Source organism: Amphiura filiformis, chromosome 8 (assembly GCF_039555335.1).
Source record: "Amphiura filiformis chromosome 8, Afil_fr2py, whole genome shotgun sequence".
NCBI classification, from domain to species: Eukaryota; Metazoa; Echinodermata; class Ophiuroidea; order Amphilepidida; family Amphiuridae; genus Amphiura; species Amphiura filiformis.
Genome location: NC_092635.1, coordinates 58,283,621 through 58,309,121, shown reverse-complemented (window position 1 = coordinate 58,309,121; position 25,501 = coordinate 58,283,621). Strand labels below are relative to the sequence as shown.

Sequence of the window (25,501 nt, the reverse complement as noted above, 5' to 3'; positions counted from 1 at the left end):
TTTCGCACAAAAATTTTGCATCCCCCTTCATATTGAAGGAAAAATTTCACGTCCCCCCTTGCATCATCCATTCCTTGTATACAATTTCATGCCCCCTGCAATCTCAAGTCGATCAAAAAATTTCCTGTCCCCCCTAAAATCCTCCGTTTCCCCGGCATAAATAGTGATCGCTCCCTAAGTAACTGGACCATATGCAGACCGTTATTTTGATGACAACCCTGTCAAAATTGGACTTGCATTTGTAGAGATATGGTCAATGAGTTGCTCAGAACAAAATACAAAGTAAGTTGTGCTATCTCAAATTAGCAATAACAATGACTCTAATAGCTTATCACATCACAATTATGTATGTAGAGAGTTGTACCGACCTGGGAGGGGGAGGGGGAGTTCGAAATACCGCTACTTCTAATACCAGTGGGCAAATGAAGCCCCCATAAAAAAGCTGCTTATTTCAACTCTTGGATGATGTCCCAGGCTGCTGGATGTAACAATCACTTCAATGTAAATCAGTCGGTTGTAACAAAAAATTAAATTGTTTAAACAGCAACTTTAATTTTAACAAGTACACATTTAATACACAATTGAATACCTGAGTGGAAGAAGGGCCCAACTCCAATTTTTTACAAAAATGAGTTAGACCCAGCATTTTATTGCCTGCTGACTGTTCTTCCTTGTGTGTGAAAGATGAGCTAAAATCCACTCTCTAAATAGACTTCCACATTACACTTAATCATGGTTTTCATGGAAGAAAGGCCCAACTCCATGGAGTTTGACCCTTCTTCCACAAATATTGGGTTAAAGAAGAAATTTTGTTCATCCATGAAATCTGCTTTTCACTACAATAAACTTTCTTGCTAGCATATTACATGCTTCTACTTGTGCAATTAATGGATAATTATCAAATTTCTGTAGCTATTTATAACAGATCTGCTTACGGAACTTGCACTTGCAGTATATTAGTGGAAGAAGGGCCCAACTCCAGCTCGTATTAAGACCTGTACTGTTGCCATAGAAACATCATATATAATTTTGAATGTATATAATATTGTATGTTCATGCATTAAAGGTCCCCTGAAGATGAAAACATTCTGTCTATAAAACTTTTCCAAATATAGAGGTTTTTCTTAATATCTCAAAAACAGTTTTGATGGAGTTGGGCCCTTCTTCCACTCAGGTATTCAATTATCATATTGAATGAGTTTATTTCAAGTATAATGTAAACAAAGAATTGAAATTAACAAATATACATATACAAAGGTTTCATTTACATTAAAGGCATGTAATTCCCAAAACCACTGGTCCATGGACGCCAAAGGAGGATTTTTTGAAAATTGAGTCGAGCATAGTTGGACCTTAAGTTCTGAAGTTTTGCAATGTCTATTATCAAGACTTGATGGATTTTATTGTTTCTTTAATAACTCCATATTTTTACATTTATCTCAATTTCAAATTTGCAGTCTAGATGGCCTCCATGGACCACATTGTGTCACCAAAACCAAGCGATTTTCTTTCTGGTGAATAGATAACAGCCTTAGCTAGTCACCCGTCATTTTGGACAGGCAGTTTGCTCCAGGAACAGGCAAAATTAATGTGTGACATTGTGCTAAATTCTAAAAAATTATCTCAAGAACCGAATACCATATGACGATGAAACAAACTTTGAAATAAAGCTTTTGCATTTCTCTAAAAAAAAAAAAAAAAAAAAAAAAAAAGCCACCTGTCATTTTGGACAGGCAGTTTGCTCCTGGGACAGGCAAAATTAATGTGTCATATTGTGCTAAACTCTAAAAATAATGCTTGAATAAGTGAACCAAACCAAGAACAGACAAACAAATCAAGGCTATAGCAATAGCTATTTGAACTTACTGGACTCCCAGAAGGACCAGAGGTCTGGTTTTTGTTTTCAGGGTCAAATTTTGGACAAGCAGTTTTGGTGAAAATGCTGTGCACTTGCACAAATCCTAGCTAAGACCCTGCTAGGTAAGTAACTTCCCAAGTTTGAAAAAAAAAAACACATCTTCAAGACAAATGATAAAGGCATGCTAAATTATATGTAAATAGAATCCAAGAGGGTGTTGGGAAAAAACTTTTGTTTTGGGATCAAATTCGGTAAAATTAGGTTGTTCAGGGGGTAATGTGCTATATATGTTTCATTCATCAGGGGGTTTCGTGAAACAATTTGGTCATGCATGTCTACAATAGAATACTCCCCTACATTTCCCCATTTAAGAAGAGGGTTTGTCCTTCAAAATGTACAACCAAATCTTGCGACAAACTATTTTAGATGGCCTTATAGAAGTTCCTTCTATAATCTGAGTGTTGGCCAACACTAATCCCTACAGTCATAAACTAGTAATGAATTGTCTACAATCTGTGGTTATTATAATTATTATAATTCTCAAGTTTTTAAAGAAAACAACTGAAATCTCTATACTCTCAAATTAATTGTGTACATGGAGTTTTAACATGTGTACTCTGTAGTATCCAAGATGGACTGTTACTTTGCAACTAAACCTTATACACTAGGAAATACAAAGGTGACTACAAATGAATACCCAGTTATAATTCAGGCATTCTCAAATGGATATTCTGAAGTGCCACTGTCTGAAATGAAAGTGCCATTATCCAATGCGAACGAGCACAGTGGCCATGTGGTGGTGTCCTGTGTCCCGCCAAGGGCAGAGCCCACAGACGCTCTTGGATTTTAGCTTTCTGGGAGGGGTTCTATCTCCTGGCATGTTTTTGTACAAGTTTTCAAATTGAAACTGTCATAAACCAGGGCCTCAATTTCGTCTTTGTTTGAGAGAATCAAAATCCATCTGTCGCTACACTGAGAGAATCTTATGTTTATCATTATAATAATTGATTCTGTGATTCTCGTCGAAATCTAGGCCCTGTAAATGATTATAAATAAACTGAAAAGAAAGTATTTTTATTGTCCCTCTACTTTAGTGAGTGAATGACATCTTGAAAATATTGTAAAATCTGGTTTGTAGTGTTTTTTATAGTGAGGTCACATGCCACTTGGAAACCAGCCATTTGAGAATGTCTGTTTTAATTGTTTGTTTTAAATGTCTTAAATTAATTTTTCCATTTTAAAGAGTCAATCATATTCTCCAAAATATCTGTTTTCCTTTCACACAGGATTGCTGATATAGTTTGATCCGCTTATAATTGGCAAAAAATTAGACTCATAACATTGTGTATATTGATATAGAATGCCGTGCACGCAGTTGGGCGCAGCATTTATGGCGGTTGTGTAATGCATGACTGGTGCCCGCTTATATCAATTTACGTGAGCATAAGTTAGGACTTTATTGATGCGTGCAGTAACATAAAAAATAACTTTCGCCAATTATAAGCAGAACGAAACTATAACAATGGGCACATACTCGTGACATATGTAGGGATAAATCACAACTTGCTTACAGGATTAAGGGAATTGGTTGAACACAAAAAGTCCCCACTTATCCTCAGTATTATATCGTACTGTGTTTAAAACTACCAAGAACCAGTGGAACCAAAACAATATGGCGGCGATCAGTGTCGTTCAGTGGTGAGAACCTGGGTGAGAATTGCTTATTTCTCCCCTACAGTCTGTCTATTCTGAAGTACAAAATACCGACGCGGACGCACACAGTGTGCCGACTTTGAAGGCACACATACCTGCAGCAGAGACGCAGCACTGCGCACTGTTTACGCGCGCGTTGTCACTTTGTACTTCAGAGTGGACAAACTGTAGCTCATCTGTTCGATTTTGTGGTCCTCAGATTGAGAAAATACTCCTGAAAAGAAATAGACACTCTCATACTGTCCCACATCTTCATTAAAAAGTTGAATGTTACACCCACCGTGCCCACGCATTTGCAAACCAGAGCGGTATCCTCCCCTCGGATCTCGGGTTGCCGTTTACTTACAAAAAATACACTAATTTTCAGATTGAAAATTGCTAAATACGATTTAAATTACAAATTTCCGGCTCATTTCTGGCCGGAAATTTGTGATTTTTGAATTTATAAAAAGGCTGGAATTCCGGCAAAACTGGTAAACTTGCATCTCTGATTCTGCAACTCCACTTCAGGTAAGCACGAACTGTACAGCAATTTCAGTTTCATCAATCTCTAAGGAATCTGCATTTGTGGTACTTGCATCTTCCGCTGCCACCTGTACAGGTATTTGTTCCGGTGCTACCTCTGTTGGCGTTTGTTCCGGTCCTGCCTCTGTTGGTGCTTGCTCCAACGTTACCGTTTCTTGATTTTCACCACTTGTTTCTCCCTCATCGGAGTCGATGCTGTCTTCGTTTGCTCTTAATCTGGAATCGATAACACTATTTATAATGTCATCAGTACTATGGGATTGTTCATGCTTACGACGATGATACACTCTTTTGAATCTCTCTCCGCATCCAACGACACGACACTCATACGGCATCTCGTCTCCATGCTCCCTGACGTGATCTCTTAGCGACGGGTAGTTCTTATAGGTCTTCCAACATATCCCACACTGGTAGATAGTTGCTGGAGAACTGATGGTTTCTTTAGGTATAGGTTTTTTTTTAAGGCCTCTCTTCCATGACGACTGGTGCCCGGTTGATGACGATGCGGGGCCAGCTGGTTTACTGTGGCTCTTCTCATGACGTAATCGAATGTGAGGTTGCTGGAATTTCATTACACACTCTGGATCAACACGACACTCAAACGTAGCATTGACATGCTTCTGTTGATGTTCTTCAAAGGCACTCGGTTTTTTAAACGACATGCGGCAAAACTGACAGTACAAGAGATTGGTGTCGTGAACTTTCCTCTCGTGGACGTATCGATCATTTGCGCACTTAAATATCTGCCCACATGTTTCGTATCTACACTTAAACGGATTCTTATCTCCGTGCAACATCTGATGATTTCTTAACGTTGTGTACGTCGGGAAATTCTGTAAGCAAACGTCGCACCGAAATTCTGTATCATTTGAGTGCAGTTTCATGTGGGATTTGTATTCTTCTTCCTTGAAAAAGCAGACGGTCTGCTTGGGACATTCACGACATATGTACGGGGCTTTATCAATGTGCAATCTCTTGAGATGGCGCTTTACATCTTGACTAAAATGAAAACGCTCATCGCAAAAGTCGCACTTGAAGGGTTTCACTCCAGTATGCACTCGCATGTGTTTTCTCAAATCTTTGCTCATCACAAAACTGTGAGAACATAACTCGCAGTGGAATTTTTTCTCCCCGTGAATCTTCTTGTGCGCCCTCAGTCTGGTTGCAGTGAGGTACGTGCGGCCGCATTCGTCGCACTTATGAGGAAGTTCGTTAGTTTGACTGTGAATGACAAAATGTTGGTCGAGTGTCTGCTTTGATTTGAATGTTTCTCCACATAAGGAGCATAGGATTGGCTTGATCCCTGTATGGCACATAATATGGTAGTCCATACCACCTTTACTTTGCAGAACTTTGGGACAATGTGGACAAGTGAAACTTTTCTCAGCTGGCTTCAGTCTTGGTGCTTTTGTATTAGGATAAATAGCAATTGGATACTTGGAATAGTGCTGAGAACCCTCCTCTTCAACTCCGTCGGCCCTGCTCTGCTTGCGTCGAAAATGTCGGATGAGACTTTTCTTCTGTGTGAATGTCTGTCCGCATACACATTCAAATTTAATATTAACAGTGACTGCCAGGTCAGCTGAGAATGCGGTTACATCTTTTGGTTTTGACGCTTTGATGATATTGATGGGTACAACTTCATCAGGGTCTATTGCTTCAATTCCATCTGGTGTAATAGTGAAAGTATCTTGCTCGCGTTTTATAGCGACCTTCTTGGTACCTTTTGTTGCCTTCTTCTTCCCAGGCTTGGTAGCTTTTTCACTATCTCCGACAGCATCATCAGCAGGTTTATCAACTTCCTCTGGTTTGTTTTCTGTTTCTTTATCATCAGTCGTCATTTTTTCCTCTTCCATACTTTCTGAACCAGATTGACCTTTCTTCTTTCGCAATGCCATACGGGTACCCACCTTTGCAGCAGGCGTATCTTGTACTGCAGTCTCTCCATCGCAAGTCACATTATCACTTGCCAACTTTTCATTAGTTGCAGGTGTTTCAACAGTCTCTTCATCAACAGTCAAATTGCCAGGTGTATGGTCCTTGTTTATTCTGCTTGACTTTGCTTTGGTTCCCTGAGTTTCATCTTGTTCTTCATCCCCATCGCAACACCCCGTATGACATCGTTTCCTTTGAGGAAACGCGGCCGCTTTTCTCTTGCTTCTACGAGACACTTGAGCAGGTTGTTTTGCTGCAAGATAATCATGCTCATTCAAGTTAGATTTAGATACACTATTATTTTCTACTTTACTACCAACACCTGAATCACCTTCACTTATTTCTACAACTCCACCTGGCTTTTCTCCTGTAACACCATCTGATGAAACTGATTCTACATGTTCCCTAATAAAAACTTGAATTTTATTATTTTCATCTACAGTTCCAACATCTCCGTCAGGAGTTGGGGCATCCCCAGACATCGTCACTGTCCTACTGTTCTGCTCTGGTGTTACCAATTGAGGCACATCTTGGGACATAGGTGACTTGACCGGCATCTGTACCTCAACTTGTTCCTGTGTTGTATACAGCGCTCGAGGTATTGGTTGAGATCTGTCTGCCGGCATCTGCACCACCACTTGGCTCTCACCCCCTTCATCTAGGAGCTCATTTATTGGGACTGTCACTACGCCATCTTCGTCTCCATTCTCACCTTCTTCATTGCAGATAATGACAATTTGATCGTTGCTGTTGGCAAGCCATTCTGGAATACTGAAAAGATCAAGATGAAAAATATCATTTAGTACATGTATCACAAAGTTGATTCATGAGACAGATGAATCCATTGGGCTAATCTATTCCAGTCAAAATCCATAGCCCTATGGAAGACATGACCTGAAATCTTCCACATTTTCAAATGGCATTACCTGAATGGGTGACTCTATTTGAAATCTACACCCTCTGTGTGGGAGATAAGATCATGTCTTCCAGGGGTGTGTGGATTTTACATGGAATAGCCCATGACAGACAGTGAGGGAGGGGTCAGTACCGTCAGTTATTAACCTAAACCATATGTTTACACCATGAAGAAGTCAGGGTTATCGAGCTATTTCAATTGCAAGTCGCAACTATAATTGAAGACCGAATCAAATAGTAGTTTGCGTATGACATCCTGTCAACTAGACCAAAAATGTTGTACTGCGCAGGTCAGCAACCATTAATCACATCACGCCTTTGCCTTAACGTAAGACGCAAAATAGCGTTTTTAATTTGGTCTTCAATTATACACAACTCGATCTGAGGACAGTGATATACACACTGTATACTTTGAACACAAGTCTTGATATTAAAAAATGCTTAATTTCATGTAGCCTTTGCTGGTGGCAGCAGTAACTTTCTGCGATTAATTATTCATGAGATTGGCAATGGCCATGTTGCCAAGTGATGTCATTTTAACTAAGTCTTTTGTAACCTATGGCAGCAGCAAGTTTCTGCTTGAAATGAGCTGCTAGCCCCAAGTTATTGCACAAAGTATGCACTGCGCTGTCCACACATTTTGCTTTGCACAAGTTTTCTTAAATATAATTGACCCCTTTCCGCTGTCGATGGCATTTTGGCTCAGCTAACTCCAATCGGACCAGAATTGGCGAAGCGGAAAAGCTGACAGCAAGTGTGGTTGTGTAGCCCACGCCATCAACGGCATGAAGGGGCCAATTATAAGAAATAAGAACCAACACATGAATAATTGCGATAGACCTTGAATCTTCCATCTTACTTGATTTCTAGATGCTGCACTTGTTGTTGTTGTTGATTCTCCATATTACTGCTTTAAATATTTCTCGACAATCATCAAAGTCTCTTGCATGTCCTTGTAACCGGCAATAGCTTTAGCCTCATCCAATTTCAACCACCTGTAAGCCTGGTGCTCATCAGACAGTCGCACCTTGGTGTTGATATCCTTGAGTTCTGCTAACCAGTAGACCACCTCCTTCTGCCCTCTATTAGTGTGGTACTCAAGTTTTCTCTGGAAGTCTAGGATGTTGAGATGATCAGCTCCTAAGCCGGCTTCCTCTTCTGTCTCTCGCAGAGCTGCTTGACGGAAGTCTTCACCCGGATCTAAATGCCCTGAAGTGAAATAATTAAATACATAATAGACATAATTAGTAAACTTGTCATAGATCTGTTTAAAATAAGAGGCATGTGAATTCATTATGAAAATGAATGCCTTGGCCTTGTATATAAACGTTAAAGCATATGTATGTGGCAAAACATTCAATTTCTTTTCTTTTAGCATATCGTTGGAAATCAAGATTGCCAATTAACTCTTCAGCACTACATGTATGATGTAGGTCAAATGAATACACCTGCCGGACTGAGGTAAAAAACAAATATTTAGGATGCTTCGTTCCCATTTGAATTGGTAATGTGGTATCAAGACAATGATTGAGTTCTCTCTCTTGGATGGTTGTATAAAATACTTTTTACCCCGGCCAATTCTGATTTTAAAATTACAGAAGTTATACAGCAATTTTTTCATCGCTGTTACGATATATATTTAGATCTATCATCTATGTGACCTCGCTAGCGTAGTAATGAAAGCATCTCCATCAAATGGTTGTATTCGCCAGAGAAATGATGATGTAACAGGGTTCTACCATAGCAACCTGTAGATGAATACAATTTTTGAATATTGCCTTGCACTACAACGTTCATACGAGCCGATGGTTCTCTCAAAAGCCCTAAATGCTCTGATTTCAACAATGAAAGTGAACTTTGCACTTTAAAAAAAATGCTATCTACTTGTGTTTTTCACATTCTTTAAATCTTTGGTCCAGATGTCTTCTCAATACTTGCATATTTAGACCGAATTAAAAAGACTAGATTGCATATCCTGTCAACCAGACCAAAAATGCCGTATTGCGGTGGTGCCCGTACTGCGAATGTAAGCAACCAATCATGTCGCGCTTTTGCCCTGACGTCAGGACGCAAACTAGTCTTTTTAATCCGGTCTTCAATTATCGCAGAGTTGCATTTCATCCACACGGCCGTCAATGGAGGAGATTGGTCCTGGTCATCTTCTGCCAAAGTAATTGTGTGAGGATATCTGAGCAATTGCTTGCAATTGTGAAAGCGCAGTGCATCATCATTAAGCTGAATTTATACTCGATCGCTTTTGCAGAAAAGCGATTTGATTTGATTTGTTCGGGTTCTGACAACCCTGGATAACCCAAGAAAGCCTTTATTAAAGCTTATTTCCATTGGGGTCCATTTGACCACCGGAACAGGTTGGGAACAGTCAGGGGTTAACACCCTACTCTTTTCGAAACTGGCTGCGAAATACATACTGTAAAAAAATACAGTAACTGTATAGGTATGGCTCTCTGCACAGGGGACCAATGGCTTAACGTCCCCTCAGAAAGCGGAGTACTTTCATGATTCATTTACCCAATTCTAAATGAACCATGGGAGAGAGGAAGTCTGAATTTAATCTACAGAAGTTGCCAATTAATTTCAGATTTTTTTTCCCCAAGTCAATATCCCAGCAAATCGCCACCGCCAGGAATTGAACCCGGGACCTCATGCACTAAAAGGCAAGTACCGTAACCATTGCGCCACGCTCTCCCTTGATTCTCACGCATGCTCAATGTTTACTTCCGTTTTCAGAGCGTCAACTCAAGCCGATCAATCAATACAAATCGCAGAGGCAAAAACGATGTCGCTTTTGCAAGTTGAAGAAATCTCAACTTCCCAGCGATATCACTTGACATGTGAATGCGTCAACCAATCATATAGGCCTACAACCAACTGGATCTATTATTTTGCTGATTAATTTCCCTTTCTCGATTATTAATTTTTGATGACGAATTAATTCAAAGCAATAATTATTGACAGCAACTGATGTTTTAAAAATGTATTTTGTGGCATTCAGAATATTTAAATTGTCGTCTGCAATCGCTATCTCCGTGATAAGTATAAATGCAAAAGCGACGCAAATTCGGCGATTGCCCATCGCTTTCCAAAAGCGTTTAATCGCAATCGCTCGGCGATCGAGTATAAATTCAGCTTTACTTACTTGAGAACTCTAGCTTTGAATTTGCACACGATAGTTACACATTCAATGCTAGAGTATTGCGTTGAGACAGTTTTTGCAACGGATTGTTATTTATTCTGTTAACCCTAACACCCAAAAATCTTACAAAATCTTACGATGAAAAATTCTGCGCATGCATGAATCCCAGGGTCTGGCGATAGCGCAATCAGCCCAAGTGTTATATGAGCACGGAATTGCTGGCGGGCAGCAATAACCCGATGTAGCTACCGGTCCGTGATCATGCGGTTGGCATGCGAGGGGTCATAGGTTCGAATCCGGGGTGCCAAGCCAAAATTCTTCTTCTCCTTGACTTTTTCGGATCTTCTTTGACTTCCGATCCCAAAAAGCAGGGTCCAGTGTTAGGGTTAACTAAGATGTATTTTTCCAGATTAGACCCTACTATAACCCTAACACCCAAAAATCTTACAAAATCTTACGATGAAAAATTCTGCGCATGCATGAATCCCAGGGTCTGCGATGACGCAATCAGCCCAAGTGTTATATGAGCACGGAATTGCTGGCGGGCAGCAATAACCCGTGTAGCTACCGGTCCGTGATCATGCGGTTGGCATGCGAGGGTCATAGGTTCGAATCCCGGTGCCAAGTCAAAATTCTTCTTCTCCTTGACTTTTTCGGATCTTCTTTGACTTCCGATCCCAAAAAGCAGGGTCCAGTGTTAGGGTTAATGTTGAAATTTGAATGAATAGTATTTCGATGAGTCCACTATCATTTGGGTAAAATTTGCCTATTTTAATTTTTGAACAGTCTAAAAATTTTGTTGTCAAAGTGGCCAGTCGCAATTAGCAACATTTTTTCTATGATCACCCGTCGCGGCCTGTGTCATGTGTGTTGACTTCTGAACTTCCAAAGTTCCATTGCTTTTACAGTGTCATGCTTCAGCAAATCCGACTAGATTTTGAATGCAAAGGTCTAGACTCTAGCCTCGAATGTGAAGCTTGAGCTATTGTTGGTAGGTATGATCATCAAATTTTCAATTTCATGTGAAATACATAGAAATTGTTTTATTTGAAAAGGTGATTATTTAACCATGTCTGTAGGAGAAAAATTAGCAAAGTTATGGGCAAATGTCCTTGTCCAAATTCTGTGACCATCATCAACTGTAGGCCTACCTTTATAATGAATTACTGTACAAAAAAGCAAGTAATTTAGTAAAGCAGTTATTTTTCAGCACGGCGATCCATTTTACACAATAAGCGATTTTATTTGAAAAAAATCTTACTATCACTGTATGATAACTTTTGTATCAAGGTATACCAATTGACAGTTTCTGACTTTCTACATTAAGTTTCTGGTGTCCAAATTTCAAATTTTTGTACATTCCTATGGGGATTACACAGTTAAGCCATTTATTCCACTTTTGCACCATATTTCATCAGTTTAGCTTAAAAATAGCAACATTTTTCGCGCGCATTTCTACCATTAACTTAATCAGTCGCCAAAAGGTGCTGCTTTCACTATACTTCCAAGAATTTTTTCCAACCCCATCCCCCCCAATGTCAAAAAAGAAATCTACGCCACTGTACTGTACATTTTTGTACATTTCCAAAAAATGCGGTGAACGGTGCTGTTTGCATAAAAACATCTTGTACTGGGATTTCTTCATGATATTTAATCAAATACAATGTATCATGACGAAATAAACACAAAATAATCGGCATAATTCCAGTACAAACTATGTTTTTATTAGGTATGCTAGGTGAATTCAAATTTGCCATCAAACTGCATCATTTTATATATCAAATCAAAGCCCTTGAGTAAACAAAGCCAAAACTGAAAACCATTTTTTCATAGCACTTTCCGTAGCAAAGTTACATCTTGTCAAAGATTGACTTTCATCAAAAAGTTTCAGCTAGCAAAATTCCCCAAAACGGCATTTCGGGGGTGTTTCTAGATCTTAGTCTCATTATGATAGCAGCTTTTTTTTAATGGAACTGCTATCCAAATCCCTCTAAAATTCCATGTGCAAGTGACTTATCACCATAAAAATCATATATTTGGGTCAAGTGAAGTATAAAAAACATATTTATGTACGTTTCCTTCTTCGGCCAGTTGTTTTAAATTTCTATGTAAATATGCATTGACATTGTCGGCGAATTTGGCTGACTAGCAAATGTGTTTTAAACTAAGGTTTGTCTGGGTTACCTATTTTTATGCAAACGGCACAGTTCACCGCATTGGACATGTTGGAAACGCACTGCCACTGCAGCCTCCTCGTGTTTATCTCTCGTTGAAGAACTGTGTGACGATGTCTGAGCATGCGCAGTTGCAATTTTCCGAAATTGCGAAAGGGCTTATTCATGGAAAACATCAACATCATGAGTTGACATGGCATGGGCATGGTCATGGATGGCAATAGCAGGATCTTGAAAAATTTAAGATTTTTCATTTTGATGAATATTGTCATATACGATCACTTATTTATTACATTCACTGTTTAAATGCTACAAGTACATTACAAGTATATTTTACTTGTTTTCAACCTTCTCACAGCTTAGAGGTGCTCCAACAAAGAGGAATTTACTTTGAACACTGAAAACTTTGCGAAAATCCTAGTGGTGCAAAATTCGGAAGTCAAACGCTTCCAACTTAACAAGCATTTTATCAAAATTAAAAGTATGTTTTCTAAAACTATTTAATGCGATCGAAAATTAATACCTTTCGGAGGAGTCCAGTGATGCTGGCCGTAAGATGTTTGCAAGAGTAAATACTCAAATTCGCCCTGAACTTTTCGAAAAATAATCAACCCTCCAGCTCGCAACACGCCAGCTGCCATTTTCTGTTCCTGGGTTGCCAGTTTCTAGTTTCTTGTTGCAAATGGGCAAATCAAATCCTTTATCAGACGCCAGTAAATCCATGACGGCGCAACTTCAAGGTGTGGAAATTTACGTAAGTTTGGGTGGTTTGCCTCAAAACTGGGGGGCAAGAATAATATTGGGGGGGCAAATTCCCCTTGCCCGAATGGAGTCTGATTAGGGGTGTATCGTAAGGTGCAGGCGAAATCAGTCATTTTGGGGAAAATGACTGATTTCCCCGAATGACCAACAACTTGGTGGGGGCCGTGACCCCTGCCCCCCCGTCCTTTGCGCACACCACTGACGTGCTCTCAATAGTCTGTGGAAAGGGACCATTCACAAACACTTGTACTTTTGTAAGGGGAGGGGACTGATGCACTTTTGGCGACGGGGATATCATGGGGTCTTTTGGTGAGTATAGACTTCAACAAAGGGGTCTTTTGGGCCCCAAAGAATGGGGTTTTCGGAGACGCAAAAATTCTTATACCAAAAATGGTCTTTCTGTGAGAGGGGGAAAAATTTCTGTCAAACTATAAAAGTCAATAAAAATTTTCAAAATTAAAAAAAAAAATAGAAAAAAATAAGTGGTGACAGGAAACAAAAAGCAGGTCATTGGGTGAGAGGGAGTTTAGTAAAACAAAAATGAGTCATTGGGTGAGAAGGCAGTGGCGTGTACACCGTGGCCGCCCCAACCCCAGGGGGCTGAAGAAAATTCAATTTTGCCGCCCCTTCCTCAACAGCCCGAAAAGGTTGACCTAATTTTTTTCTCGGTTGTTTGAAAAAGTGAAGAGCAAAAAAAAATTAATTAGTTTCAGGCGCTAGCACCCTAAAAGCAGCACATTTTCATGTATATCCATAGTACCATTTTTTCAAAATTTTTTATGCTTTATCAAATTTTTCCGCCCTTTTTTATTTACTAATTCTTTTTGCAGCTCCCTTCGTTTTTGCCGCCCCTGTTTTTGCCGCCCCTTCTTCTTCTGCCGCCCCTTCATTTTGGCTGCCCCCTGCTTTTACCCCGGGGGGCTGGCGCCCCCAAAGCCCCCAAAAAAATACGCACATGGAAGGAGTTGAAAAATGGTGGTCAATGTGGCCGACTGGCCGTGCATTCACGTCAACTTAGTGACTACCCCCGTCCCCAAGGAGAAAGAAAGGAAAGAAAGATTATAACATAAAGAAAGTAAGCAAAGTAACTTAAAAAGAACAACAAGTAGCCGGGGGGCAATAACTGTATTGACTGTACACTTATGGATAAAAGCACCGGGGGGGGGGGCGCATTTTGTATCCATGGGTAACAAATCAAATTGCTCCAATCAAGTTCTTGCTTTATCCAGAAGTGCACAATTATATTATGGAGACAGCAGTTATTTGACTACAGTAAGGGAACAACCCAAAAGTTCGGAAGCCCTATAAACGAAGTCCTTTCATTAGTGAAGGCTAACCCCCTCCCCTCTTTACTTCTTTACAAATGTAATTGGACTTTTTGACCCCCTCCCACCCTAACGAAAGGACTTTCGTTATAGGGCTTCATCGAACTTTTGGGTTGTTCCCTAAGAAGCATAGTAGGCCTATAACTAATTAACTGGCGGAGAAAAAAATAACCAGAGGCACCGAAGGCGGCTTGGTGCCCCGGTTATTAAGCCGAAACAGCGGCACAGAAACCTGGAACATTGAATTTCTAAATGGCTTCAAATTTCTTTTTTCAAAAATAATAGGGGCCTACTGTAACAAAATCTGTGATAAATGAAAAATCTTCCCCCCCCCCCATGCACATGCCAAATTTTTGGGATCCCAATTTGCAAACCTTAAATGGTCCATATACATGTTGCGAGCGCAGCGAGCAGGAAAATGTGCATATTTAAATTAAGCGTTTCCGTACGGTTTTCCTAAGCCTTTTTAGAGCGTATTATTTAAAAGGCGCCCCAAGAATGTGTGCCAAAAATCGCTGCCCCCCTCTCGGCTTGCCAAAATTGCTTGCCCCCCCTTTCGGCTCGCCAAAATTTTCTTCCCCCCCCCCCAATCCCAATTTTACCCTTCCCCCAATGGGCATAATTATTGCACAGCCCTATTAATGTGAGATAGTGATCATAGTCTGGTAAAAAAAGGTCCTACTCATTGGACTAGCTGCGCTAGGATCAAAAGCTCATCAGGCAGTCCCGCGATAGATTTTTTTACATTGAAATTTTGTTTTTCACTAAAAAAAACATTTTCTGAAAAATCAACTGACTTTACCAGTTAGGCCTACCACATGTGTTTACAAATAATGTGATCAGGATTCAGGCGCTCAGGCCCCTATTGACACATCCTCTAAATTTAGTATATTTTGTACTTCATTATTCAAAGCAGCAACCAGGCAGCAACAGGCAATTATAATCATAGCGCCCTCATCAATTTACCCCGATCATTGTTTTCATAGGCAGGACTGGAGTTCGTTGTCGTTGTTTACAAAAGTACAAGTCACTGAGCGTGATGTATTTTGATTATCGAACCGCGACAATTCAAAGCAAAGCACACTGGACCAAGTTGTTGCCCTGAATATCATGTTTATAGATCATCGGAAGCTACTATATATATATAATAGCTCATTCGGGTGAGTGTTAAATCGTTCAATTTTGGGCTCTGCCTCTCGCTAGCTCTAGCTGCAGTGCTGGCTCATCAGTCATAGCTGCCATCAGTGTCGGTGACTCAGTCATGATCATTCATGACATGTACATGTATTTTGTATATTTCTATCTATGCATACACTACTGAGCTGAGAGTTGCAGGTAAATTAAGTATTTCTTGGCCAGACTGGAACATGTGCATTGCGTCCATGTAGCGTACTGCGTGTACACAATAATGCGCACAGCGTCATCATGCATGTGTCAAAAATTGCCGTACATGAACATGTACAATGTATCATGTATGGGAAATGTAGTCTAGCTAAAAATAAATTCTCGATCATGAGAGCCAACTTGGGCATGCACTGATATTTGCGTCAAGCCCCGCGTCGAGCGTACTACGCAAAGACCACACACTACGGAGCAAGCAATGCCAACATTGGCGCACGAGGGGGGTGTTACGGTGTGAAAACCCCCTTGTGTCTGTCAAAAAAAATAAAAATGGGGAGAAAAGGCGGAGAAAGAGAAAGGAGAGAGAGAGGGGGGGAGGGGAAGAGGAGAAGAGGAGATGAGCAAGGCATAAGGCTAATGAAAGTTGATCCCCAGTTTCCCGTTACATAGTTTTTCATGACTGGGTAGGTGACTGTTTCATTATTCATTATTCATTATTTTCAAACTTTCGTTATCGGTGCAAAGTTAATTACGGAATGCTATGTTTTGAGGCCCAAATAAAATAATAAAGTATAGTTAGTAATGACCATGCTTCACTTCAAAACAAATTTTAATTAAGCACATCTTCTTTGGAATCTTCAAATTAACCTATAGGTTGTGCAACATATGAAAGCACCAGAAGTCCATGATAGTCTTTGGAGAACCACTTTTCCATATAAATACACGGTGTCTGTGTGTTCTATTGCACACTACTTTTTACAAACCAAACTTACTCTCCACTAGCACATCTTTGGAAGCAATATTTATACGGAAATTAGTTTGTCTACTTGCACAAACTGGAGGTTGCTGGTAAAAATCATCACAGGGTGCACGTGTTAATAATAAAACAACCATGCAAGAAATTGACAAATAAATCATTTTATTTATAAGTTTATTTTATTTTAAAAATACATAAATATTTGTAAAGAAAAGCAGAATAAATTTGACTTCAAATTTTGTTTATTTTATTTATTTTGATGTTGTCTATATATCTAGCGCTACATAGTGCAGGGTAGAAATGCTTTCATATTTGTTCATACGCTGGTTCCCTTGAACTTGGCTGCCTCTCTTTGTGTTCGGTCTATCCATTTAGTGGTAGGAGAAACTTAGATGCAGGGAATTCCTAGTCTCTAGTAAATGCGCCTCACGATATCGCCATTTTACCACGTAGTTTAACCCAGCGTTTGCAAAGACTATTCGGGCCGGTCAGGGTCGGCGTAAAAGTGCTTAAAATACGTGTCGGACGTGAAAGATGACATTAAAACTATCCTTTTTTTCTTAAAAACTTGAAAAATGTGAAATAATGAAATAATGGAAAATAATGAAATATTTGATCGGCATTTTTTTCTGACCGGAGTCGGGTAACGAGAAACTGGGAGTCAACTTTCATTAGCCTAAGGGACATATTATCAAATTATCATAGGCCTATCTTTTTTTCTGTTTGAAGCAATGATTTTAAAATAGTGTAAAAATTATGCACCAAATGGCGAATCAATCGAACCTTCATTTTGCAAATTTTTCCAACTTCTTCATGGACCATTATTTCACCAATTTTGGGCTTTTTCAAACTAAAATTTTACACACTAATTAGGCCCTAGTGTCTAAATTATGGTCCGCCAAATCGCTTCAATTAGGTCTTCAGTTTGCAAAAGTTTCTTAATGCTCAGGGGGGCACATCCCCCTCAGACACCCCCTGCATAGTGGATAAAGTAGCCATTTTGGCTTTTTGCTTTCGACATTTACCAATTTGTATTTAACACAATTTATAGGCCTACAACTGTAGGCAAGGCTTGTTCACGAAAGGCTTCATGGACCGCCATTGCACAAATTTTCGGCTTTTTCAAACTCAAATTTTACACACTAATCATGCTAATAGTCCCAAAAGGTCCACCAAATCAGGTCCCCCTCAGACACCCCCTGCGTAGTGGATAAACAAGCAGCCATTTTTGCTACTGCTTTCGACATTTACCAAAAATTGTGTTTTTACACAATTCATATAGGCCTACAACTGTAGGAAAAACTTGTTCACGAAAGGCTTCATGCACCGTCATTTCACAAATTTTCGGCTTTTTCAAATTGAACTTTTACACACTAATAGTGCCAAAATTGTCCACCAAATCGCTTCAATTCGGTCTTCATTTTCCAAAAGTTTCTTAATTCTGAGGGGGGCACATCCCCCCTCAGACACCCCCCTGCGTCGCGCAAGCGCGACGGGATGACCGCTATATAATGCGGCCATTTTTATTGTTTATCATCACACCCCCTTGAGAAATTCCTGCGTACACACGCATGAATGCCAAGCATATAGCGTTACGGGAAACAGCGATGTCCGTGACCTCTCCTGTGCATGTACCCCAGGGGGTATTACTACTCGGTACAAATGACCATACGGGACGTGCCGCAAACATGGGTAGCATTTTCAGCCTTCTGGTATATCAATGACCCCTTTTTCAAAGCCTATTTTGGTATATGAATGGGTCCTTTTTCAAAATTTTCTCAATTTTTTCAGAAAACAGCCCAATTTTTCCTTAATTTAGCCAAAATTTTCAAAATTTTGGGAAAATTTGTAAAAACTAAGACAATTTTGGGTAAATTCGGCCGAAAATTTTGACTTTTGGTATATCAATGGGTCCAAATTTCTTGAAAAATTGGTATATTTATGGGTCTACTTCCAAAATCTCAGCTGCACGTCCCTACCAAAACCAAACTTGAGTACCCCGGGCATGTACATCACTTTGTGCCTGTTTGTGCTCAAACGCAAAAAAGCTTTGATTGTACGCAACACGTTGACAGGAGTGAAATTACCGTAAACCACCAAAAAAACAAAACACGGCTAGCTGCACGTCGGCTGTTTTCAAAACAACAACATTGTAATAAAATTACAATTAACTATTGTTTTTGTACTTCCTATCCACTGTTAAAAGTCTCTTAAATGTAATAAAATATAATGCTTCAATAAAATTCATTATCCATGTGTGTTTCATTTTATATTTTAAAAGCAAAGGTAATTTAAAACAAAGTTAAAAGCAATAAGCATGTTAATTGAGCAGCGGTAAACTCCAGGAGTAAAAAACGTGAAAAAGTGCCAGTAACAGTAACCATGGGCGAGAGATGACCGTACTGAGTCGCCGCATCTCCTGGTAAACCAGCAACTTCAAAAACTGGGTTGCTGTGGGTATAGTCTCTTTTATGGTTTAAAAATAAATTTTTATTCGTATTTTTAAAATGCCTCTCACAAGAACAAGGTATAGGCCTATCATACTGTCCCATACAGCCGCCAGGCTAGAGAAATCATCATCAACATATAAATTTGGAATTTCTTTGCAAATAAGGAATATCATGAACGATCAGGGACGTCAAGACCAAATGCCGTAAAGAATATGCTAGCCGCTACAGGACTCAAATCTCGGTCTACGCTGTACAACTTGAGGAAAATTGGACCTGTTTCTCCCAGGAAAAGAAGACCCCGGTGTAAGCGTGTGATAGATAAGGCTATTGAAACTTGATGTTGAGTTTAGCGTCCCATTTTTTCAGCTCATAATGAGGCAACTATTTCATTATTCATTATTCATTATTTTCAAGGTTTCATTATCAGTGGCCTTTTACCAATGCTTATGCGCTTTTGTTTATTCTAATTGGGCATCGGCAGTCCCAATATAATGTCACTTAAACACACATAAATAATATACAAATATATACCGCCATGAGAGGTTCTGGTTAAAACTATGGGCCCGAGGTCAGATCAGTACTACTTTGACCTCTATTGAATTAGTGCGCCCACATGATCCCACTTTTTTTTTACTTGTTATCAGTTATACATAAGCCCCTTTATCCAATCATCCAAAAAGTAAGATGGGATCTTGTTGTCGCACATTTTTATTGCGGGTCAAAGTTCTACTTTTGTGCTGCACATAGGCAAAGTAATGCCAATTCGGCACAAAGTATGAACTTTGACCTCTATTGAATTAGTGCGCCCACATGATCCCACTTTTTTTTAACTTGTTATCAGTTATACATAAGCCCCTTTATCCAACCATCTAAAAAGTAAGATGGGATCTTGTTGGCGCACATTTTTATTGCGGGTCAAAGTTCCACTTTCGTGCTGCACATAGGCAAATATGCATCACTTTGGCACAAAGCTTGACCTTTGACCTCTTTTATATTAGTGCGCCCATGGAGCTATTAAGAATGGAGAGGCAATAGATTATGTAACGCATTGAAAACTTGTGTCGATTTGAAATCTGACAAGCTATTCATCGAAAGGTACCTTTTGTTTGGGACAAAGAGCGACCACCATTAAATCGGTAAGCTGACCCGACAGTGTATTAACGCTTTACCTACCAGACTACTGTCAATAAGTGATCAAACGAAAGTCGCGTAAGCGCTTACTATAACGAAAAGTACCTTTTGTTGTCATACCACTCAAGGGTGTAATTGAGTAGCCGTAAGCTCAAAAGGCACACATTAGCCGCTGATGCAGTTCACAGACCCCACTGACTGTAGGTGCTTCATTTAAATAAATTGAATGCACTTGCTGAATGATTCAGATCAAGGCTGCCATGTCTATTACTGTATAATGGTAATAGCTATCCGTATACATGTAACATATAATAAGTATACCGGTATAGGCCTATATAAAAGTTGTTTCACAAATTGACATTTTATTTTATTTTAAGAAGGAGAATGTCATAAACAGTGGCGTACTGAAGGGGGGGCAGCTCTTTTGTGAGAGGTCTTGGGAGGGGATGAGGGAGGAAGAGATGAGAGGGGGCTGGAGGAAGAGATAAAGAGGGACAAAAAGTATGAGGGGATGGAGAAGGGAAGGGAGATAAGAAGAGGGAGTGATACTTTAGCAAGGAAAGAATAAGTACAGAGAAAGGAAAAGAAAGGAATAACAAATAAATGTAGGCCTTATAATAATTATTATAGCAACTAAACACAGCCCCCCCACACACACATAGGCCTAACACTAACAGCACTATAGGCAGCCATTCGATGATGTCAATTCCTTAATGCGTTACATATTTAAAACGCCCATTCAGATGTATTTTACACCTGCCAAGCACAAGTCACCCAATTTCGAAAATTGGACGTTGAATGTACACTCTCATGAATATTGATTGGCAACATTTTCCAATATGTCAGCGCTCAAATCGGACACAATAGAACAATAGACCATTCAGTGCGCTGAGCGCCTACATGATCCCAATTAGCTGTTGCTTGTTTTTTTGTCTACTGTCGCCGAAGAAGCTAGACGATGAAAAATAAAATTGGGATCTTGTTGGCGCATCTTTTTGTGATGCAGTAAAAAGCCCACATTGTGCAGCGAGTGGGAAAAAGATGTCAAATTGACCTCCAAAATGAGGCTAAGTCCATTTTCAAAAAATCAGAAAAATATGAAGATCAAGAGATCCCAAGCTAATTTTTTCAGTTCTTGCAGAGAATTACCTCTTCTTTGATGAAATGCTATTCGGAGAGTCAGGTGACGTTGGCGCGTAATAATGCACGCGTGCCAAAATGTGCTAAAATAGGAAATTTTGACCTTTGACCTCTGTTAACTCGGGGTGCGCCAACGAAATCCCAACAAATTTTTGCTGAAAAATGAAACTTGCCATGGAGGTCTTTAATTTCAAACTTGTTCGGACTTGGGATCTTGATGGCGAGCCGGTTATGATGCTTTGAAGTTTGCACGAGGCGCTTTTCATCAAATTGTATTTTTTCTTGGTTTTGTAATGTAACCATTTGGTACTTTAAAAAATGCAAAATGCAGGTTGGGATGATGATGGCGCACAATGTTATGCACCTCCAAAGTTTACCATTTGCAAGTAAGGCTCAGAGAGGCTGAAATTTCAAGAATTTTTTCAAGCTGAACGAGGGCACTGTGCACGCTCATATTTTACATGTGAGTTGTTGGTGCTAATATGTACCAAAATTATTTTTTAGAGAAAATTCTATTTTTTTTTGTATAGCAAATCCGTACATAATAAGGGAGACTGGCTCTTAAGCACAACCTACCCTTCAACAAATCGAATAGCCTAAAATCGGGCTAACCAATTACAGCAGCGCGAAATGACGCCATGGCAGTTTCGCAGACGTGAACTGTTCCGTCAAGATCGAATGCGCTGCGCACGCCGAAGGCATGGTCAAAAGTGCTGTTTACGGCTTGGAGGTACTATTTACGGCTCATCCGGGACATTGAAAATACTATTTACGGCTTAGATGTACTATTTACGGATAAGAGTACTGATGGTAGAACTATTTTTGGTCATGTGATCCACTTTTAACCAATCAATGAACAAGAATATATTAATGAAGTATATAATGTTTATTTAAAAGTATAATTCTTGCTTTTTGCAGTCTAATTCTTCACTCCAATTTGTACTAACCTCTCCATATATATACATTTGAGGATAGGGGAAGGGGGGGTTATAGTATCTCCTAGTTAAATTATTTACAACATAAACAATGTCCATCTGGTAAAAACATTTTGGCTAGATAAATTTCTCTTCTAGTCTACCCTGGTATCCCAAAGGTATTGAAATAATTGGATAGTGCAAGGGTCCAAAATCTGTATATTTTTAATGCTCAGATATTTAGATGAAATCTTCTATAGTTGTCAAGGCTTTTGAAGGCTTCAAATACAAAAAAAAGGGGTTTAAAATTTTCTTTCTGGTTTAGTAGTACCAATTTGCACAATAATGAATTTATTTTCAGGATTTATCATCTCAAACGCAGCACAAAATTCATAACGCAAGCGGCGGACGCTAAACTCAGAATCAACGTTCAAGTGCCTAATGTAGACTCTTTTGATCGTGGAGTAATACGTCGATTAATTGCCTCAATGTATGAGCAAAAGAAATGGCCTACAATTGCGTCAATTCACAAAGAGCTTAAATCACAAATTGAACTCAAAGGTTCACAATCAACCCTGAAGAACTTGCTCAAGGATATGGGCTTCAATATGGTAAAAGGCCTACAAGAGACCTGGTAAAAGAACGCCCTGACATTCCACATTGGTCGGAGCTCCCGGAGACCTGATTTGCATCAACACAGTCCGGGGAGGCTGTCACATTAATTGTCTGTACACATGCGTGAAAAAAAAAACAAGGAAAAAGGGGTGTTTTTTAGGCAAGGCAAGTTGCGTGAGTGACGCATTTAGGGTCTAAAAAACACTGATACCGGTATTCAAGAATAAGGTAAAAAACAACTGCTGACATTTACTTCATTGTTTTATGTTTTATAATGAAGAGTATCATTTAGCACTATTGAAAATAAAAAAAATTGGCAGGTATGATTTGTTACTAAAAATAAAGCCACGGACGGACGAGATAGAAATAGGTTCCCCTACTTTTCAGTACTCTTTTGTCATTTCTATCTAAACTAATCAATGCTTACCAATACTTTCCAGGACAAATAATAGCCAAGATACTTGGCTTGATTACCTGATAAACAGATATTGGAAACAAGCTTCATCTTTTCCAGGAGAATGTGACAAATTTTGTCATGGACGGACACTTTTGGGTGTCACAGACGGACACAAATTATGCTAATCAGAGGAGCAACTTTTAAAATTGTCACTTATTTACCCTTTAGTCAGCAGCTCCAGTAACTGCACATTACCATGGAAAAATGATCTTGCAACTCCAAACTGTTTCTGAGTTATGACATTAAATATCCATTTTTGTCACGGATGGACAGAATTTTTGTCACGGACGGACATTTCATTACAAATTTTAGTACAATGTCCTATTTTGACAGCTTATAAATAAAACATTAAAAGAACTCTAAACTTGGTTTTACTATATTTGTGTTGACCATGTGTGTTTAAATTTGTCCTCAAGAGTTGATCAACAAGGGACCCTTAATTCTTCAGATAGACCCCCTAAACTTGCTCCATATGGCCAAAGTCTGTGTAAAGAACTTCACTCAAGTACTACCGAATAATTAACAGTAAAAGTGAAATAAATGCATCTTTTGGTTTATATATTCAATCAGTTATGTTAGACACTTTGCAAAAATTGAGCATCAAGTGATTGTTCATGAATCTTTAAAATAAACCCCCTGAAATTGCCCCAAAATGACTAGTCCTCATCAGGGGTAGCATTAAGGCCCGAAAGTTGGGGGTTGTTTTCCCGTGTTTTCACTCCCGAGCTTGCAGAAAATCCAAATACATGTACATGGGGTGAAAATTAAATCTCGGGGGTGAAAAATATTTTGCAGTGTAATCAGGGGTAGGAGTAAGGTCCAAAAGTAGAGGGTCAGAGTTCACCCCAGAGCTTGCACATTCCCAATATATGGAGGGTGAAAAATTTATATATAAAAAAATTTAGGGGGTCATTTACCCCCCATTTTCAGTAGTGAATCAAGCAACAATGAACATGAACGAAAGGCATCTGTTGCTTTATAGTATATGTTTAACTAGTTATTGTTAGTAGCTTTGCAAAGATTGAGCATCAAGCGATTGTACATCTTTAAAATAGACCCCCCTGAAATTGTCTCAAAATGGCTGGGGACCAATATTCCTGATACCAAGTACCATTTTCAGTAGTGAATAAAGTAACAATGAAAGTGAACTGAAGGTATCTTTTGCTTTATATATGTTCAACCAATTAATGTTTGTTGCTTTGCAAACATTGAGCATCAAGAGATTGGTCATCTTGAAAATAGACCCCCCTGAAATCAAAATGTTCGTCTGTGACACTTACTAAAACCACTGCTTGTACATTTTCCATGTGATGCGATTATGCAATCAGCCTGAGCCTAAGTCATATTTACCCAGGGAATCGCTGGCCGGGCCAACGTAACCCATGTGGCTACAGGTCGTTGACCTTCTGTGTGGCATGCGAGGGGTCCGAGGTTCGAATCCTGGGTGACTTCTTTGTTCATCTTCTCTCCTTTTTCGTGCTTTACAGCAAGTTTTTCCTGCAAACCCTGCCTACACTGTATACTGTAACTAATTGTCCAACTTTTTTATTGCATGTTCAATCATGCATTAATTAGTAAATTACCTGTTCCGTTTATTTCTCATCAACATGCAGGGACTTGCAGCTGGTGACATAATATAATGAGGGGCTGATCACCATGATATGAAGTTCAAGTTGTACTGAGGCTTGTCAGCAAGAAGTAGTGTAGAGGAATGCAAGCATACTACTGACTGAGCCAGGAGCGGATGATCTGAGTAATGTAGGACAATTTGTTGATATATTACAGGTATGTTTATTTTTACTCTATGAATTTTAGGGAGAATGACCTAGGGACGCTTGCATAAATATTGAGACAAATAAAGCTGATGTACAAGAGGAATGGTGTAGTTTCTTCCAAGACTTGGTGGGGTTCATTTCTGCTCCATATGTGTATGATATTTCTCGGGAGGGGCAAAACCCGGGGGAAAAATGCCCAAAACTTTGATTGATATTATCATTGGCCTTAAATCAAGAACCACAAGACCTATGTAAAATTGTAAATATAAATTATGTGATTATGCTTTATGACTTGTTTCCTATAAAAGAATAATTGATGTATTTTACCTGTACAGTACACTGCAGTTTTTTGGTTAAAATGGCTAAAACTGGGAAAATTTGGTTGTGCCATATAGCCCTGAAGATGGTCTATGGTTCTGCCATTCTAGCTACTGACCTTATATTTTGTATCTAGATTTCCATGTACATACCTGTATGGTACCTCATATGTCTCAGACAGTTTTATTTCTTCCTAAAATAGATGACTAATTCACTTCAACACTTAATATCTTGCTCATGTA

General features: G+C 39.3%; 3 protein-coding genes across 3 annotated transcripts in view; 1 reads left to right on the top strand and 2 right to left on the bottom strand.

Moving 5' to 3' along the window:
* Nucleotides 1-1,185: 1,185 nt before the first annotated feature.
* Nucleotides 1,186-7,999, bottom strand: LOC140159287 (uncharacterized). Its single transcript, XM_072182704.1, has 2 exons — nucleotides 7,806-7,999; nucleotides 1,186-6,802 (listed from the first exon to the last, which is right to left on the bottom strand). The coding sequence occupies exons 1-2, from the start codon at nucleotides 7,847-7,849 to the stop codon at nucleotides 4,078-4,080; spliced, it is 2,769 nt and encodes a 922-aa protein (XP_072038805.1). The 5' UTR covers nucleotides 7,850-7,999; the 3' UTR covers nucleotides 1,186-4,077.
* LOC140159630 (bis(5'-nucleosyl)-tetraphosphatase [asymmetrical]-like) lies at nucleotides 7,851-25,427 on the bottom strand. Its single transcript, XM_072183125.1, has 2 exons — nucleotides 25,412-25,427; nucleotides 7,851-8,155 (listed from the first exon to the last, which is right to left on the bottom strand). Exons 1-2 carry the CDS (start codon nucleotides 25,425-25,427, stop codon nucleotides 7,851-7,853), a joined length of 321 nt encoding a protein of 106 aa, XP_072039226.1.
* Nucleotides 24,779-25,501, top strand: part of LOC140159629 (uncharacterized) — a 47,136-nt gene continuing 46,413 nt past the window's right edge. Inside the window, 1 exon segment of the mRNA XM_072183124.1 lies at nucleotides 24,779-24,924. The gene's annotated coding sequence lies outside the window, so the exon portion shown is untranslated.

Bases quoted from the DNA above. Each gene is read 5' to 3' on its own strand.
- LOC140159287 (XM_072182704.1), bottom strand. From the start codon at position 7,849: ATGGAGAATCAACAACAACAACAAGTGCAGCATCTAGAAATCAA. The intron at 6,803-7,805 runs GTAAGATGGAAG...TGATCTTTTCAG, and splicing joins GTGCAGCATCTAGAAATCAA to TATTCCAGAATGGCTTGCCA.